This window comes from Populus euphratica, unplaced genomic scaffold (genome assembly GCF_000495115.2).
Source record: "Populus euphratica unplaced genomic scaffold, PopEup_1.0 scaffold36.1, whole genome shotgun sequence".
In the NCBI taxonomy this organism is placed as follows: Eukaryota; Viridiplantae; Streptophyta; class Magnoliopsida; order Malpighiales; family Salicaceae; genus Populus; species Populus euphratica.
Genome location: NW_011499908.1, coordinates 1,060,132 through 1,075,487, shown reverse-complemented (window position 1 = coordinate 1,075,487; position 15,356 = coordinate 1,060,132). Strand labels below are relative to the sequence as shown.

The window sequence follows — 15,356 nt, the reverse complement described above, 5'->3', positions numbered from 1 at the left end:
CAAGTAAAACATTCTCTGTCTTTCATTCTTAAAAGAAGGAAGCAAATGAAAGAGGGTTCTAGATGATGAAAACAAAAATAAGCAGCAAGTCCATAACAGCGTAAAACTGCTTCAGAAAATGTCGGGCAGGAAACTCTTGTACAGGTGGAACTTCGTTTGATGCTAAAACTTTCTTTTATGCTTACAGCACGACATGTTTTTAATTGCGAAATGATGCGCAGTAGTCTCGGATTAAAAATCACTATGGGAACCGATCACTACAAAGATGACGCCAAAGGAAAATTGAACATGCATTATATATATATTAAATTAAAGATGGAAACAAAGCTAGACAAAAATGAGGAGGGCAGAATTACAGGTCTAGTCTGATCTGTTTTTGAGTAGCGAATACGCCTGCGATCTGCTCTTACTACTGAACCATCAAACAGTTTTCAGTAAGCTTCTGTTAGCAAATTAACGTTTATTTGAGCCATGACTAACCTAAAACATGCAAGTTTTGAATGTTTAACTGGCAGAGAGACAGGGTTGGAGAAAAAGGAAGAAAATGAATGATCAAAAAAGCATGTCCTTGAAATGGGGATGGGTGAAGATGAAGAAAGCACTCAACTGCTTGGTAGGCTTCCATCAAACCTGCTAGGCATTAGATTGAATAGCTACTCTGCTCCTCTGAAAATAGCTACTGACGAACCGAAATGGCCATTACAACCCAGAGCTAATTGCAAAATCTAACTACATGTTTAAGACAAAGAACATGGGCAAAGGAAAAAACATTCGTGTCAATGAACAACTCATTTCTGAAAGCAGAGCTTCTATGCCACTCATTTTGCCATCATATCTGATTAATACTTTACTCGATTATGATATTAAGGGTTGTTAACATTTATTATCTGCGTGTATGCAAGCAGATAACTTACCAAGCATGATGCTACTCTGCGTCCGAATTTAGCAGCTGTGAAAGCAGGAACTTACTAAGCATTTGTTTTCTTAGAGGTGACACAATCAACTTCACCTGGTAATACAAGGACCAATTTCTGTTTGAACGTTACTCATTGCGTGTTTGGTATTGCTGTGAAAATTTTGTTTTGATATTTTATTATTATTTTAATGTATGGATAAAAATTTAAATATTAAAAATATTATTTTAATATATTTCTTTAAAAAAAAATTAGAATGAATTCCCTGTAACATTCTCCAACGGTCACTTACGACAGAGAATCCACTCCAAGTCTCCAACCACTTCTTACAAAATAGAGATAAATAAATAAATAAAAATAAAACTTAAACCTAAACCTCTAAAACCCTAAAACCCGCATTTTTGTTCTCTAAACCCTCAACGCTCACTCCGCTATCTCCCTGCTACCAACACAACAAGAAAATGTCTTTCACTGCAATTCTCCGCAAATCAGCTTCGTCTGTAGCTCCACTAGCGAGTCGAATCATTCGAGTCGGCCAGAGAGATTACCACCCTGCCCTCTTCTCCGTTCTGAAGCACCAAGTCAATCTCCCTTGCAAAAATCCCTCTCTTGTCGTTCCATTTCTGCAACGCTTTTGCTCCACGGTTACTGAAACTCAGAGCCCCAATTCGAACGAGTCGCTTCTTCGAGCTCTTGAATCGGAGATCAGGGTTGCGCAGGAAACCGTTGGCCATGATGGTGTAAGACATTCTTTTTTCTTTTTTCTATGGGTTTTGTTCACGTTTGTTTTTCTTTCATTAAATATATGTAATTTTTGTTTCCATTTTATTATTAGAGAAGCAATTTTTAGAGCTGAGGAGCAAAAAAAAATTTTATATACATTCCTTTTCGTTATCCAATTGTGTAATCATTATTTGTTTAGAATAACAGCTTTTGAATGTTACTATTGGTCCTGGCCTGCAAAAAATCGTAGTATTGAACAAAAAACTGGATTCAGTGCAGAGTTGCGGAGATTATAGTGCATTGCACTAGAGATTGATAGTTTTGATTTCCTTGTTCTTTATTGCCAACGACTTCTACAGGGCTCTAAGCTGTCCTTCCAATCTTTTTGGTTACAAAGAAATGTCATGGAAGAGAAGAAACTTAAGTTTGAGCTTTAATTTTTCATCAAATATAAACTTGATTGTTTACTAGAAATTGGAGCCTCGTGCAGGATTCTGAGAAATTCTTATGGAGATCCTGTATATCGAATTTGAATGGTCTTGTAATGTCTTCAAGTAAATGTCTATCTAGGTTTTCAAGTTCTTTTACTTGAGTTTTTAGGCGAGATACACTATTTGGTCAGGTTGTTAACCAAAAAGAGAACATGACCAGTAATATTTTCGTGCATAATTTCTCATTTAAGAGTTTAAAACTTTAAATCATAACAATTTGCTGTCTGTAGAGCTTGACTCACCACTACATCGATCCTAGGCCCTGTATATTTCCTTTTCAAGAAATTGAGAGCAAGAATAAGTTATGCCAGGGTAAATTGGAGTGTTGAATTCAGAATTCTTTTTGTCGTGCATAAAGTTTATTTTTCGTCATCAGTGATGGATACTTGGTTCTATTTTGTCAGGAAGCCTTTCTAAAACAAGTTTTACTATGGAGTAATTGCAGCTATTAATAATGTAGCAGGTTTGTGTTATATTCTTTTCCCTTTACTCTGTCTTTTTGGTAGGTCGAAGAGATTCCAAAGGAATATCCTTTCAAGATTGATGACAATGCTGGGCAGCAAACTGTGATACTGACAAGAGAATATGAAGGTGAACTCGTGAGAGTTGAAGTTCACATGCCTGATGTTGTTACTGGGGAGGATAATGATGTTGATGATGGCAGTGATGATAATCAGCGGCCTTTGCAATCTAGTATCCCATTAGTTGTTACAGTCTCTAAAAAGTGTGGAACTTGTCTAGAGTTTAACTGTGTTGCTTATGCTGATGAGATAAAGATCGACAGCATGTCAGTTAGAGGTCCTAAGACTTCTGAGGATCAAATGGCTTACGATGGACCTAACTTCCAGTAAGCTTACTACCACTTGTTCACGGCCAATGGATTGATGGTTTACATTATTCTTTTATGTAACAATAGTGTCTCGTTTCTGCAGTGATTTTGATGAGAAACTGAAGAAAGGTTTTCGCAAGGAATAGGGGATCAGTGGAATAAGGGCCAGCACTTCCAATTTCTTACACGAGTACATGATCAACAAAGACAGTCGAGAATACATGGGATGGCTGAGCAACCTTAAGCAGTTCATCGAGGCATGAATAACAAAAACAAAACAAAAAAACTAGTTCTCGAAAGTTACTGTACACCAAGACTTGTAACTATTCAGTATAGTATTATAATAGCGTAATGATGAAATTGTTTCCCGGACATAAAATCTTTAAAGCAGATATTGGATCGAAGATAAATTTTTTACCATGACATAATTATATTTTACAAATTAAATTAGTTATTTTGTTTTTTTAATAATAAAATCATTAATTTAATCCTCAAAATAAATTAATATAATGCCTACTTTTTTAGGCATTTTTGTTTTAATTTTTTTAGAATAGTTTAATTACTTTGATGTTTTTAAAAATAAAACCAACATAACTATGCCTCAAGGATTTTGTTGTTATTTTATAGTTTTTTTTTATAAATTTTAAAGTTATTTAGAAGCATTATTATAATTTGTATTTATTAAATATTTTTTAAGAAAATACACGTTTTACCATGTGAACAACCCTCACACAATTTGAATGGCGTGTTTAAAGTTATCCAATCACCCAACATTATCTTCCATGATAATGTTTGAAAAGTCCTAGCACCTCTATCATGATGAGGTGATATGAGCTTTGAACATTTCTTGGGCTTGATGCTAAAAATGTTTTTTTTTTTAACTTTCTTTCTATCTTGAATTTTGTGTTATTTACCTTGAAAATTCAAACCAATTGTTGCAATTTATTTTTTTATATGTTTGATTTGTTTTTTTATAATTATTATTTTTTAAATTTTAAATCATTTATAAAATTTAAAATATTTTTTAATTTTATTCCCTATGATTTTTTAGTCTTTCAAAATTGTTTTTTATTTTTTTGATTGTTATTTTTTTGTTTGGGATTATTTTTAATATTTTTTTATAATTTCATCATTCTTAAATTTTTTTTTCTATCAAATTTTATCTTCCTTATTTTTGTTGCCATCTTTTTTACTTTTGTAAGTTTTTTTAATATATTTTTTTAATTCATCATTCAAAACTAAATTAGTTAGGAATTAAATTTCTTGATTAAATCAGTTTTTATGTTTTTATGAGTTTGCAAGTTTTAGAGATTATATCATGTTTAGAGGGTTTGCTTCTTCTTTTTTTCTCCCTTTTTTAAACTTATATTTTCTTATTTTTTATAATTTTTTTTGTTTTATATTTTTTACAATTTACCTTCTATAAAGTTAGCTCCTAGTTTATAACGAGGAACATCAATTTCAAAAATTAACACGTGTTCGCTTTTGTTTTATATATATATATATATTCATTTATAATCGAGGGTTTGTGAGTTCACGGAATTTAATAGTATATATATATTATTTAAATTATCATGTGAATAAATACTAAGATCTCAAATTTTTTTATTAAGTATTTAGAATTGCACGGTCCACCATGTAGCGATGATAACAAATCTAGTTTTAAACTAAATGCTGTGGATCAAAGACAATTGACAGTTGTTATGCCAGTGGAAATCCTTAAGAACCTAATTGAGAAAGCCTTATCCTACCATCTCAGTAGAGGGATCATGCCAGGTATCTTTTAGGCTCGCATATATTATATCTTTTAGGTGCACGACTCCGTCAAAAAGTTGATTGAAATGCTATAATTGGTGCTTACTAGCATGCCGCTATTCGCAAGTATGGTCTGGATTGATTTGATGTAGTTTATTGCATGTTGTTATCAACAGGGCTGATCGCACACCAACAATCTGAAAATGATAAACAGATGGTTTTCCATTTAGATTAACTTCTGAACGAGTCAGTGCTGGGTTGAGGTAAATTGCTGTGTCATGTCAAATGTTCCAGGGTTGCTCAAGCTTCCTCTTCAGATGATTCAGAAATTAAAAGGGTTGCCTCGTCAATGTACTAGTAAAATGTTGGAACCTCATGGATAATAGAATTGATAAGCAAACTCGTAAAACTAGGATGGATAGGAAAATTGAGGGAATAGAGATGATAGAAATTATACCGAGAAACAAGAGACTTTTGCTGGAAAAGACTGCGATCTTTGCTGTCTCAGAGAAGCAAAGAACGCCCTTAAACCTTGATTGGCCTTTCCAGGAGAGAGCGGGCGAGGGGAAAGATGCTCTCACTTCAGCAACTCTACCAGGGCTTGTTAAGGTTCACCCTCACCCTTTCGTGAGATGAGTTTAAATATTTTCATCTTTTCCGCCCATGTCCCAAAAAACAAAGCATCAAAATTCCAATCAGTGTCAGCACAGCACCAAAAAGTAGAATTATTTCATAGCTCCAAGCAACAAACTGATCCATGGATGCGATTGGTGAATGCTATAGCGCGGGTAAAAATGATACGGATTCCGAACTCGCTTAGCATTCATAAATAAAAGGCTGCTAGATTATAAAAATATCTACGGTACAGAAGGCATCAGCAATGTTGACACCCAGCTGGAATGGCTAATGGTCATCAGGCCAAGAAAAAAATTGGGATGGATCTGATAACTGCCTAACATACAGACTCGGCTGCATAAATATGAAAAGCAACTCAAAAGCAAAAGGCGTGCTGTCCACTATCACCATCATCTTCAAGTGAGAAAGCTACCTTGCTAATCGACTGATTGCAAGGTCATATCCTTATGAGTGTAAATCACCCCTTTATCACCATTCACCACTTGTCCATTACCTCTAAGAATCCTGCATAAGCACAGTAAGAATGCCAACGCTTCAAACAGAAAATTTTGAAACCTGCCACCATTTTATTCATAACAATAAACCAGAACCTGATAAAATAGTTACGAGCAACTGGTTCCTTAGAGAGCCAGTCCTATCTATATCTATTTTTCTAGTAATTGCCTCTAGCTAGAAAAAGGATCAGGGAGCATGCCAGGCAGATAATGGCTGCCAAATACGGGCACCTATTCTAAATAAAATAGAACAACCTTATGATGCTCATCTAAATGGAAAATAATTTATCAAGGGACAAGTTTAGGCATATATATATATATATATATATATATATTATCAGCAAAAACCCAAGAGATGAGGAAGGGGCCTAAAGTTTACAGACAATGATCATAAGCAGATCCTTACCATTTAGTTGTTAACAATCCTTCAACACCTACAGGGCCTCGAGCATGAATCCTGCTTGTGCTTATTCCGACCTATTCAGCCAATAAGAATCAACTATGAGAAGCATGAATATCTCAAATGATGCTCAGAATAATTGAGAGATGACATTTACCTCTGCACCTAATCCAAATCGAGCCCCATCACAGAATCTCGTGCTTGCATTGTGAAAAACAGCAGCACTGCAAATGTAAACAAAAAGAAACATCACTTAGCTGGATGCTATCTTTAATGCATTTGCATACATGCAAGAAAATTGAATCATCTAGAAAAAACTAGGAAGAGAGTCCCAAGTTGAATGTTTTTGGAGATCAGCGAGGCTAAGGAATAGTAGAATAAAATATAATCTGTAAATAATCCTTGCCTGTCAACTTGACATAGAAAGACTTCAGCAACATCCTGATCTTCTGCTATGATACAATCAGTATGCGCACTGTCAACAAGAAGGAAAATATATAGCAAATACATAAACTATACATGTCTGCGTGTTTATGCACGATAGGAAATGCCAAAATCATTATGGTTGGGAAAAAGATCGTTGACATACCTTCCATGTTGATGTATATGATTGATGGCAGCATGCACATCATCAACAATTTCAACAGTGCAAGCCATAGAATTGTACTCGTGATGTAAAGAATGTGCCTCTCGAAGGTTCAGCTCCTTGCATGCCCTCTGTCCACCAAATAAAGTAACACCTGAAAAAGAAGCACCAATCCTCAGATCCTTCAATTAGTATGCTGTGCCAGCTATTCATTCTCAAAGGGAAATGGGTCTCCGAGCATGTCTTCAGTTGCATTCAAGTTTTCAAGACCAGATGCATTCTTGAAGACCAATGTTTGAGTAAAATGGATGGAATCAAAGGAGTGAAAATAATAGAAACAGGGAATATAGCTTAAAACAAGCTGATGTAGTCCATTTTAGGGAAACATTTTAAAGTCTTTGTTATGCTATCATCTCAGAAAACTGAAACAAAAGTTAAGCTTCAAATCCACACAATAAAAACTGGTCTACTATTTTTGCTACATTGTAAATTTCTAAAAACTTTGAGTATAAATTAAAACAGTTACCAACATTTTTTCAATTATTTTATCTGACCAGGCAGAATTTCAAATTAGCCAACTTTGATCAACTATTTTATCAGAATTTCAAATTAGCCAACTTTGATCAATTTAACGACCATGAACTTTTGCTACAAGTCATCAATTAGCTATAGTAAAACAGTATGCTATCATATACCTCATGAGAAAATTCTAACAGAACCATGATGCAATTCTAAAATGAACATCTATCATGGAATTCCTACCTTCAGTGTGAAGATCAACAATAAGCTCATTAAGCCCAGCGGTCTGCACCAAATCCTGGTGCACAAGAAGTGTTTCCTGGATATAGAAAAGAAAGGCACCAAAAAACTTGCTATATTATGAACCAGCAAAATGGATGTGCAAATGAGGCTCTATATAATATCCATGGAAAACATCATAAATAAAGTTGCAATGGAAACTAATAAAGAATAAAAAATACAGATGAATGCACCAGTACCATCGCATTGCAAGCTGCTGGATAATCTATTTTGGCATCTAAGACAACACGCTTTGCCATTTCCATATTAGCAGACTTATCCACGTAGACATGACAAATTCCATCTGAGTAGCAAAAGGAACAGCTTTGATAACAAAACAAGAAATATTATGAAAATAGAGCAAGCACTGTACTAAATGTGATCCAAGTATCTGTCTCACCAGCATGTCCAAGAACAGGAATTTTAGTGGATGACTTGATTTGAGAAACTAGTTTATTGCTGCCTCTTGGGATCACAAGATCGATAACATCATCAAGCTGGTGCGAAAAAAATGTTGAGTTATAACTTTTGTTTGTTTTTTTTTTTTTTTGAGAACATTCTTAAACTCTACAGTTTTTCTAGTCAGACATCCTTTAAGAAGATCTACCCACCTTAAGCAGATCAGGAATTTCATCTCTTGAAGTCACTAGCCCAATAAGTCTTCCACCAACGGTGTCTGGAATGGCTGTAGTGATTACCTATATGATTAACGAGGGACAAGAAAACTTCAGACATAATCCCATTGATAATCTGACATAAAAAGCACTATTACAATCCAGCATCCTCCAAAAATATCTGTATTTAAAGAACCAAACCTTGTGCAAAATTGCATTCGACCTCTTGGCCTCCTTTCCTCCTTTTAAGAGGAGTCCATTCCCACTTCTGATTGCCAATGAAGCTATCTACTCAACAAATGTAAAAAGGATTACTACAAGCAACAAAACAAGAACTCCTTTTAAGAGGAGTCCATTCCCACTTCTGATTGCCAATGAAGCTATCTACTCAACAAATGTAAAAAGGATTACTACAAGCAACAAAACAAGAAAATACTGAAATGAATACCTGCACTAGTGCATCTGGTCGAGACTCAAAAACAATCAGGAGAACGCCTAAAGGAGATGAGGTTTTCTCTAAGAGGAGTCCATCGGCTAGCTGAATACATGAAAGAAATAGAAACATCACAAACCATGAAATTCCAGATAATCTTTATATATGCAACAATAAATACATTTTTAATTAAATTACTTTAATTCATGATTTTGAGTTTCATATCTCATAAGTTCTTATTGAATGGTTGAGCTGGTCTCATTTAGTTGCATGCATTGCGTATTAATATCTATAGCAAAAACAATAAATTATTCTGTCTATGCCACTGGCATACCAAATGAATGGAAGTCATTAAAATTAAAATGAGGTAGCAGAAATGATAAAACATGTGGGAAACACTCTTTCCTTACCTCAGTTCTCTTCAAAACACGACCAATTGGGTCTTCCATGTTTGCAAGCACCCGAATAGAGTTCGCAAGACTCCCAATCTGTCAAGGTTTAATACTTTATTCAGAAACAAGAAATAGAAAGGGGACCGTTAAATAAAACAAGGACATAAAACCAACCCACATCATTATGCTAAATGGAAAATAAAACTGGAAAGAAACCAGAAGGCAGGAAGTGGTAGCAGGAAAAACATAAATAAATAAACAGCCATAACTGTCTTACCTTCCCAGGCTTCAGAGCCAACCGAGATATCAAAGACTTCTCCAATCCAGCCTGTTGTGCAGCAGCGACATCAGCTTCATTTTCAATCTTGATCAGCTTTTCATTGGCTTCTAGGGCATCAGCTACGCCCAACAAAATCTTTTTCCTATCTTGTGAAGACAAAGCCTGTGGAACAAGTTTCTACCAAGTTATTATGCTGCTAAAAAAGAAGGCATACCTGTGTGCTATTAAGAGCATATGCGAAGATTACTTCAATTTGTGAATAAAAAACATGTATAATAGCATAAGCATTTTAAACAATAGCAGCTGAATATCAAATGTCATCTTACCTGTAGCCTTCTGGAACTTTCCCTTGCGGCAACTGCCATCTCACGGCCACTCACTTCTTTAACCGGGACCCACAAATGTGCATCTTGATGAAAGAGAGTGCCAACACGCTCTCCTTGAAGGACTTTCATTATGTTTTCAGGAGCATATCCACTTCAAAAGAGAATAAGAGATCATTTCACAAGGGAAAAAGAAAACTAGCTCAAACCAGTACCAAATGTGTAGAAAGCTCAAATTTTGGATTCAGAATTCTAGCAACTCTCCACAAGTAAAACATTCTTTGTCTTTCATTCTTAAAAGAAGGAAGCAAAGAAAAGAGGGTTATTTGTCTATTGCCCCACACGCCCTAGACGATGAAAACAAAAATAAGCAGCAAGTCCATAACAGCTTAAAACTGCTTCAGAAAATGTCAGACAGGAAATAATTCTTGTACAAGTGGAATTTTATTTTATGCTGAAACTTTGTTTTATGCTTACAGCAGGACATATTATTAACTGTGAAATGATGCCACGTGCTTTTAATCAGTTATTATTGTCCAGGTGAACCAATTTTTATGTAATAATATAGGTATGAGCTATGAGAATGTAGCAGTGAATTGAAAGTTCACCTGGTTATAACGACAGGGATGCCAGCATAAGCTGCATTGACAGCAGCTTTTACTTTGGCTGGCATGCCCCCTCGACCCACCCTAGACTTGTCTCCGAAAGTAATTTCACCCTGATGTATTTCCTTGATGTATGTATGGATCAGCTTCGACTGTGGGTCACTTGGAGGGCCACTATAAAGACCCTCTACGTCACTCAACAGAATAAGGAGGTCAGCCTTTAGCTCCAGAGCCAGCAAAGCTGCTAAACTGTCATTATCCCAAAATATTCCAGAAGAATCCTGCAGTGATTGCCCCGATCAGAACTGTAAAATGAGTGGAGATAAACTCAATCTCACATACCTCATACGGAGCTCTCCGAGTACTGACTGCATCATTCTCATTAAATATAGGAATAACCCTCAGAGCTAATAGTGATTTCACTGTCTCGTCTAGTTGCTTTCTAAAACCTTTATCCCTGAAATCACTATCAGTCACAAGAAGCTGTGCTGATGTGACATCCAGCTGAACCAAACAAAAAAGTGCCAACATTATATTTCAAGATAAGCCCAAAAGTGAAATGGGGAAAAACGCATGCATGTTTAAAAAGGTTATGATTTATTCATATGTATCCCTGAAAAAGATATAGACAACCATAGAGGCTCAGCAAATTGAGAAACAGATTGAGATTTAATCCAGGTGCAAAAACAATAAACACAGATATTATCTTAAGCACCTGACTAAACAATGTATCATATAAAGCCATGAGATTGTTTTGTCCAACAGCCGCACAAGCCTTGCCGTCAAAATCAACTTGCGGTTTTTGGAGATCGGCAAAGCTGCAGTACACAAGAAACATTAATATATATGCCAGTTCAACTGGATTTAATCAATGATAATAATATTAGTAGTGATAGTAGTAAAACACTAAAAGAAGACGATCAAAGACAGAAAATAACTTCTAATGTAAAATCAGCTTTTGGATTACAGTTAAGTACATGGCATAACTTCTCATTTTCCACCCTAAATATTGGCAGCCGTTACATTACAGAGTCCTAAAGAACATCAGCCGCAATTATCAACTAACTAAATGCACAAATAGTTTCTCCCATGATCATTTGCAGCAATTCCAGCCATGACGAAAACCAATTATTCTCCGTGCACAAAAAAAAAAAAAAAAAAAACCACAAAACACTTAACCTGCTGTTAATTAATCTTCGATATTTAAGCCTTTGGCGACCGAGTCCAACAGCACCAGATGTCACCACAATAACTTCGTATCCGAGAGAGTTCAGATCTTTGATCTGCATGCAAAACTCATCGTTTTAATCTTCCGAAAAATAAGCATAGAAATACTATGATAGAGCAAAAATCAATCAATCATTACCTGCTCACAAAGTGCCCCTAGTCTCCCAAGGGCTAATCTTCCATCAGTTCGAGTAACGACAGCGGTCCCAACCTTCATTAACCAAATCTCAAAATCAGAAAATGATGTGAAACACGATCACTAATCATATCAAACAACCCTCTTTTGGCTTTTTCATTTAATTCTGTTCAGTTAAAAGTATCATAAAAAAAAAAAGATCAACTGAGATTCGAATTTTCAGTCTTTACAAATAAAAACAAAATGCTGCATGACATCTAATCAAATAAATAAAATCAAAGTGAGCAGCACATCTTATGCAAGAAACAAATCTACTTAATGACAATAAAAATTAGGCTTTATTAACACATTAGCAAAGTTGATACGGAGATTAAAGCTATAAGAAAAGGGAAGGGAAAAAACCTTGATAATGAGACGCTTAACGTCTTTGAAAAAACCACGAGAAAGATCCGTGCCGTTCATTTTGGAAGGGAACTGGAACACGGAGCGCGTCAACTCAGATGGAGATATTTATGAGGCGAAGAGAGAGTGAGTACAGTGGAGAATGATAGGTGCTTCACTGGTGGCGATTTATCGATAGTCGATAGGGAAATGGAGATGGAGATGGAGATGGAGATTGGTGGATGGAGGGATTCGAGCACATAGAATACAACAGAGTCACCTAAAATGACAAAAAACGTGAGTGTCGTGTTGGGGTTGATTGCTTCGGCTCTTATATAAAGGAGGTCAGGGAAAGGCCGCCACGTTCAAGTATTACCGGGTTGGGGCGTAGTATTAGATGGTATCTTTGCCCTGTGCCTTGTGCCACGAGATTTTTCCCTTGTTTAATACGAACGGCTTGGCTGCTTTTTTGCACACTGAAAGAGAGATCTGCGGCTTGTTCGCCCTTTCCTGGTGTAGGGTAAATCTATCATTTTCGTTCCTTCCCTCCTCGTGCAACCCTCGTCTTTTTTTAAACCGTTTTTTCTTTTTTCTTTTTCCTTTTTCCTTTTTCTACTCTCAAAATCATTGCATTGCAATTACAATTACACTGTAATAATAAAATTCTAAAAAATATACTGTCTTGCTGTCCTTAACTATGTTCTGATGCACGGTTTATTGAGAACGGCTTTGCTTATAAAACAGAAACGGTGCCATTTTTATTTTTTTTTCATATTCGTAAGCTATGCTTGACGTTGCCTTGTATATTGGGATTTGCTTCTTTCTGCATCGTCTCACGGCCCTCACTTGTACAGGACACTCTGAGAAATTTTCTAAAAATTGAATTAACAATTATTTTTATGAAGTAGAATTTAAATTCATGGAATTTTTTTTTTTGAAAAGACATGAATTAAAATTAACAAAAAAAACAAACAAAAATTTTATTTACATGGAAAATTTCATATCAATTCCTAAAATCTATACTTACATATTTATTTTATTTGTATTTTTTTAAGAATTTGCATTTCAATCAGTAACATTATAGTTTCTAAACCTAAAAATACTAATTTTAATGTTTATGAGTTTATTTTCAAGAGAAAAACTAAAAAAAAGTGATTTTTATGTTCAATAATATTAAAGATTGTAGATTGTGGCTAAAAAAGGTTTTTTTATTTAACATATTTTTAGTTTCTAGACCGGTTATAATGAATTTTATGGTTATACATGAGATTTTAGAGGTATATATGATTATTATTATTATTATTATTATGTTTTGGGTTAAAAAGTTGAAGGTAGACAATTTTTTTTGCACATTAAAACTACTTACCACTGTCAAAATCTATTTTAAACAATGCATCATCAATATATTTCTTGAAAAAAATCTTTGACAGGGGCTCAAAAGGCCGAATGAAAACCCAAAACCCGTATGTGCTTGGGTTATATCTCAAAGGTCCCCCTTCATCTTTTTTTTTTTAAAAAAAAAATCCATTTAAATAAACAAGTAAAATGATACTTGAAAAACTATTTTATCATGTCATGCTTTTTGAATAATATCTAAACTTTTATGGTTATATAGTTTGGTTACAACTATATATTTATTCATTGTCGATTTTTATATTGTTTATTTGATTTAATTATTCCTTTATTTCCTTGATGTAGTCTCTGGAAAATAATTGAAATATTATTTCTTGTTTCTTGGTTTAAAATTGTTATGCAAGAATGATAAATTTTCACTTGAAAAACAATATTTTTTCATTAAAAAAATGGTCCTTCCAGGATCAAAAGAAATAGATTAATAAAAAAAATATTTTTTCCAAGCAAATATATTTTTCCCAATTGATTTGGATTTTTAGTTCATAAGGATATTTATTTTAATTTCTTTAAGTTTGTTTTGAAATAACCAACTGCTAATAAAATATTTTGTAAAAGAAATATATAAATAAAAAATGGAAATTCTGATAGGATAATTACATTTTTTTCTCTGGAATTGAAATCTTTAATTTTTTTTACAAGTACTTGTTTTAGTTACCAAAAAAATGGTATTGAAAATCGTCCTAACGGCACCATGCAGGCGTCATGTCTAGTTCTATCTATTAAAGCAAAGTTGCTGGATTTTATTTTATTTTTTAATTTCTAGAGGTATTTAGACGGTGACGTGGGTTATTTTTAAAGTAGTTTTGCTAAAAATATATATTAAAATAATAATTTTTATTTTTGACACTAATACATTAAAATAATCTGAAAATATTAATTTAAAATAAATAAATAAATCATTTAAAAAAATACTTTTAAAACGAAAAATCAAGGAAACACTTAAAACCCCGTATCAAGCAATGACAGTCTTCTTCTTCATTTTTTTCCAAAGACAATACAGGCTTGATCTCGGGCTTAATTACTGCGCGTGTATTTGTGGGCGTATTGTTCTAGCATCGGTTGAAGAAGAGAAAGAGTTTACTTGTTTTTTAGCTTTAAAAAAATAATTTTTTTTTTGTTTAAGATTTTATTCATGTATTTTTAAATTGTTTAAACATGCTGATATAAAATATATTATTTCAATATATTTTTAAATAAAAAGTAATTGCTGCTATAATATAATAGCAACAATTTACTCTAAATTATCCACAACACACTTGAATATAAAAGGATTGAAATGTTAGGACCCGGAAAGAAATGCCAAAAACGGAGACCAGAATTTAGATACAGGCACCAAAACTGCAATTAACTACAAGACCAGAACAGTGGGATAATGAACGGAGGTCAAGTTCAATGGCCGGTGAATCTCTTTTTCAACACTGGCTCTTGCTTTGCCACGAGACTGGAACTGTGAGAAAAATTGATAGGAGGTTCAACAATCATGGAATGGGGTTCGTGATCGAGGGATTAGAACTTCCATCGTCGTTAAGCTTTCACAGCCTCTCAGGGACTCGGGCGGGACCCAGTTATCCATCGGGGGCGCCGTGGCGTGTAGTGTTTCGTACACAATTTCCATCAAAGAATCAAAACTCGCTCAGCAGCTAAAATTGAGGGCATAGTGAACTCATTTAAACATCATTATTCTAAAATGGAAAAAACAGAGGCGAGTTTCCACGCCCGTCCTATTCAATACATAATCAATGCAACTAAAAGTTTTCGATTTGCTTTTTAACAATTACTAGTTAAATGACCCGTGTGCGGGTTAATAATTTTTATATAAAAGATATAAAACAAAATAAAATCTAAAAATATTAGATTTTTTTACAAAGTTATACTCAAGAGTCTTGGGTATAACTGAATATTAATAATAATATTAAACTTGCATGA

At 34.2% G+C, this 15,356-nt stretch overlaps 2 protein-coding genes across 2 annotated transcripts; one reads left to right on the top strand and one right to left on the bottom strand.

Annotated features, from left to right (window-relative positions):
* Positions 1 to 1,265: 1,265 nt before the first annotated feature.
* On the top strand, positions 1,266 to 3,369 carry LOC105133673 (uncharacterized protein At2g39795, mitochondrial). The gene is given in 3 exon segments (XM_011037760.1): positions 1,266 to 1,654; positions 2,635 to 2,975; positions 3,061 to 3,369. Coding segments are annotated over 3 exon segments (780 nt in total). The 5' UTR covers positions 1,266 to 1,375; the 3' UTR covers positions 3,221 to 3,369.
* Positions 3,370 to 5,423: 2,054 nt separating this feature from the next.
* On the bottom strand, positions 5,424 to 12,571 carry LOC105133674 (delta-1-pyrroline-5-carboxylate synthase). Its single transcript, XM_011037761.1, has 20 exons — positions 12,039 to 12,571; positions 11,640 to 11,711; positions 11,453 to 11,556; positions 10,989 to 11,091; positions 10,616 to 10,777; positions 10,277 to 10,554; positions 9,672 to 9,822; positions 9,343 to 9,507; positions 9,084 to 9,161; positions 8,689 to 8,778; positions 8,442 to 8,528; positions 8,238 to 8,324; positions 8,027 to 8,123; positions 7,827 to 7,930; positions 7,591 to 7,666; positions 6,832 to 6,982; positions 6,649 to 6,717; positions 6,400 to 6,466; positions 6,249 to 6,319; positions 5,424 to 5,852 (listed from the first exon to the last, which is right to left on the bottom strand). The coding sequence occupies exons 1-20, from the start codon at positions 12,096 to 12,098 to the stop codon at positions 5,765 to 5,767; spliced, it is 2,160 nt and encodes a 719-aa protein (XP_011036063.1). The 5' UTR covers positions 12,099 to 12,571; the 3' UTR covers positions 5,424 to 5,764.
* Between the last annotated feature and the right edge of the window lie 2,785 nt (positions 12,572 to 15,356).

Bases quoted from the DNA above. Each gene is read 5' to 3' on its own strand.
- LOC105133674 (XM_011037761.1), bottom strand. From the start codon at position 12,098: ATGAACGGCACGGATCTTTCTCGTGGTTTTTTCAAAGACGTTAAGCGT. The intron at 10,778-10,988 runs GTGCTTAAGATA...TGTTTGGTTCAG, and splicing joins ATGATACATTGTTTAGTCAG to CTGGATGTCACATCAGCACA. The intron at 10,555-10,615 runs GTATGTGAGATT...CAATCACTGCAG, and splicing joins CTCGGAGAGCTCCGTATGAG to GATTCTTCTGGAATATTTTG.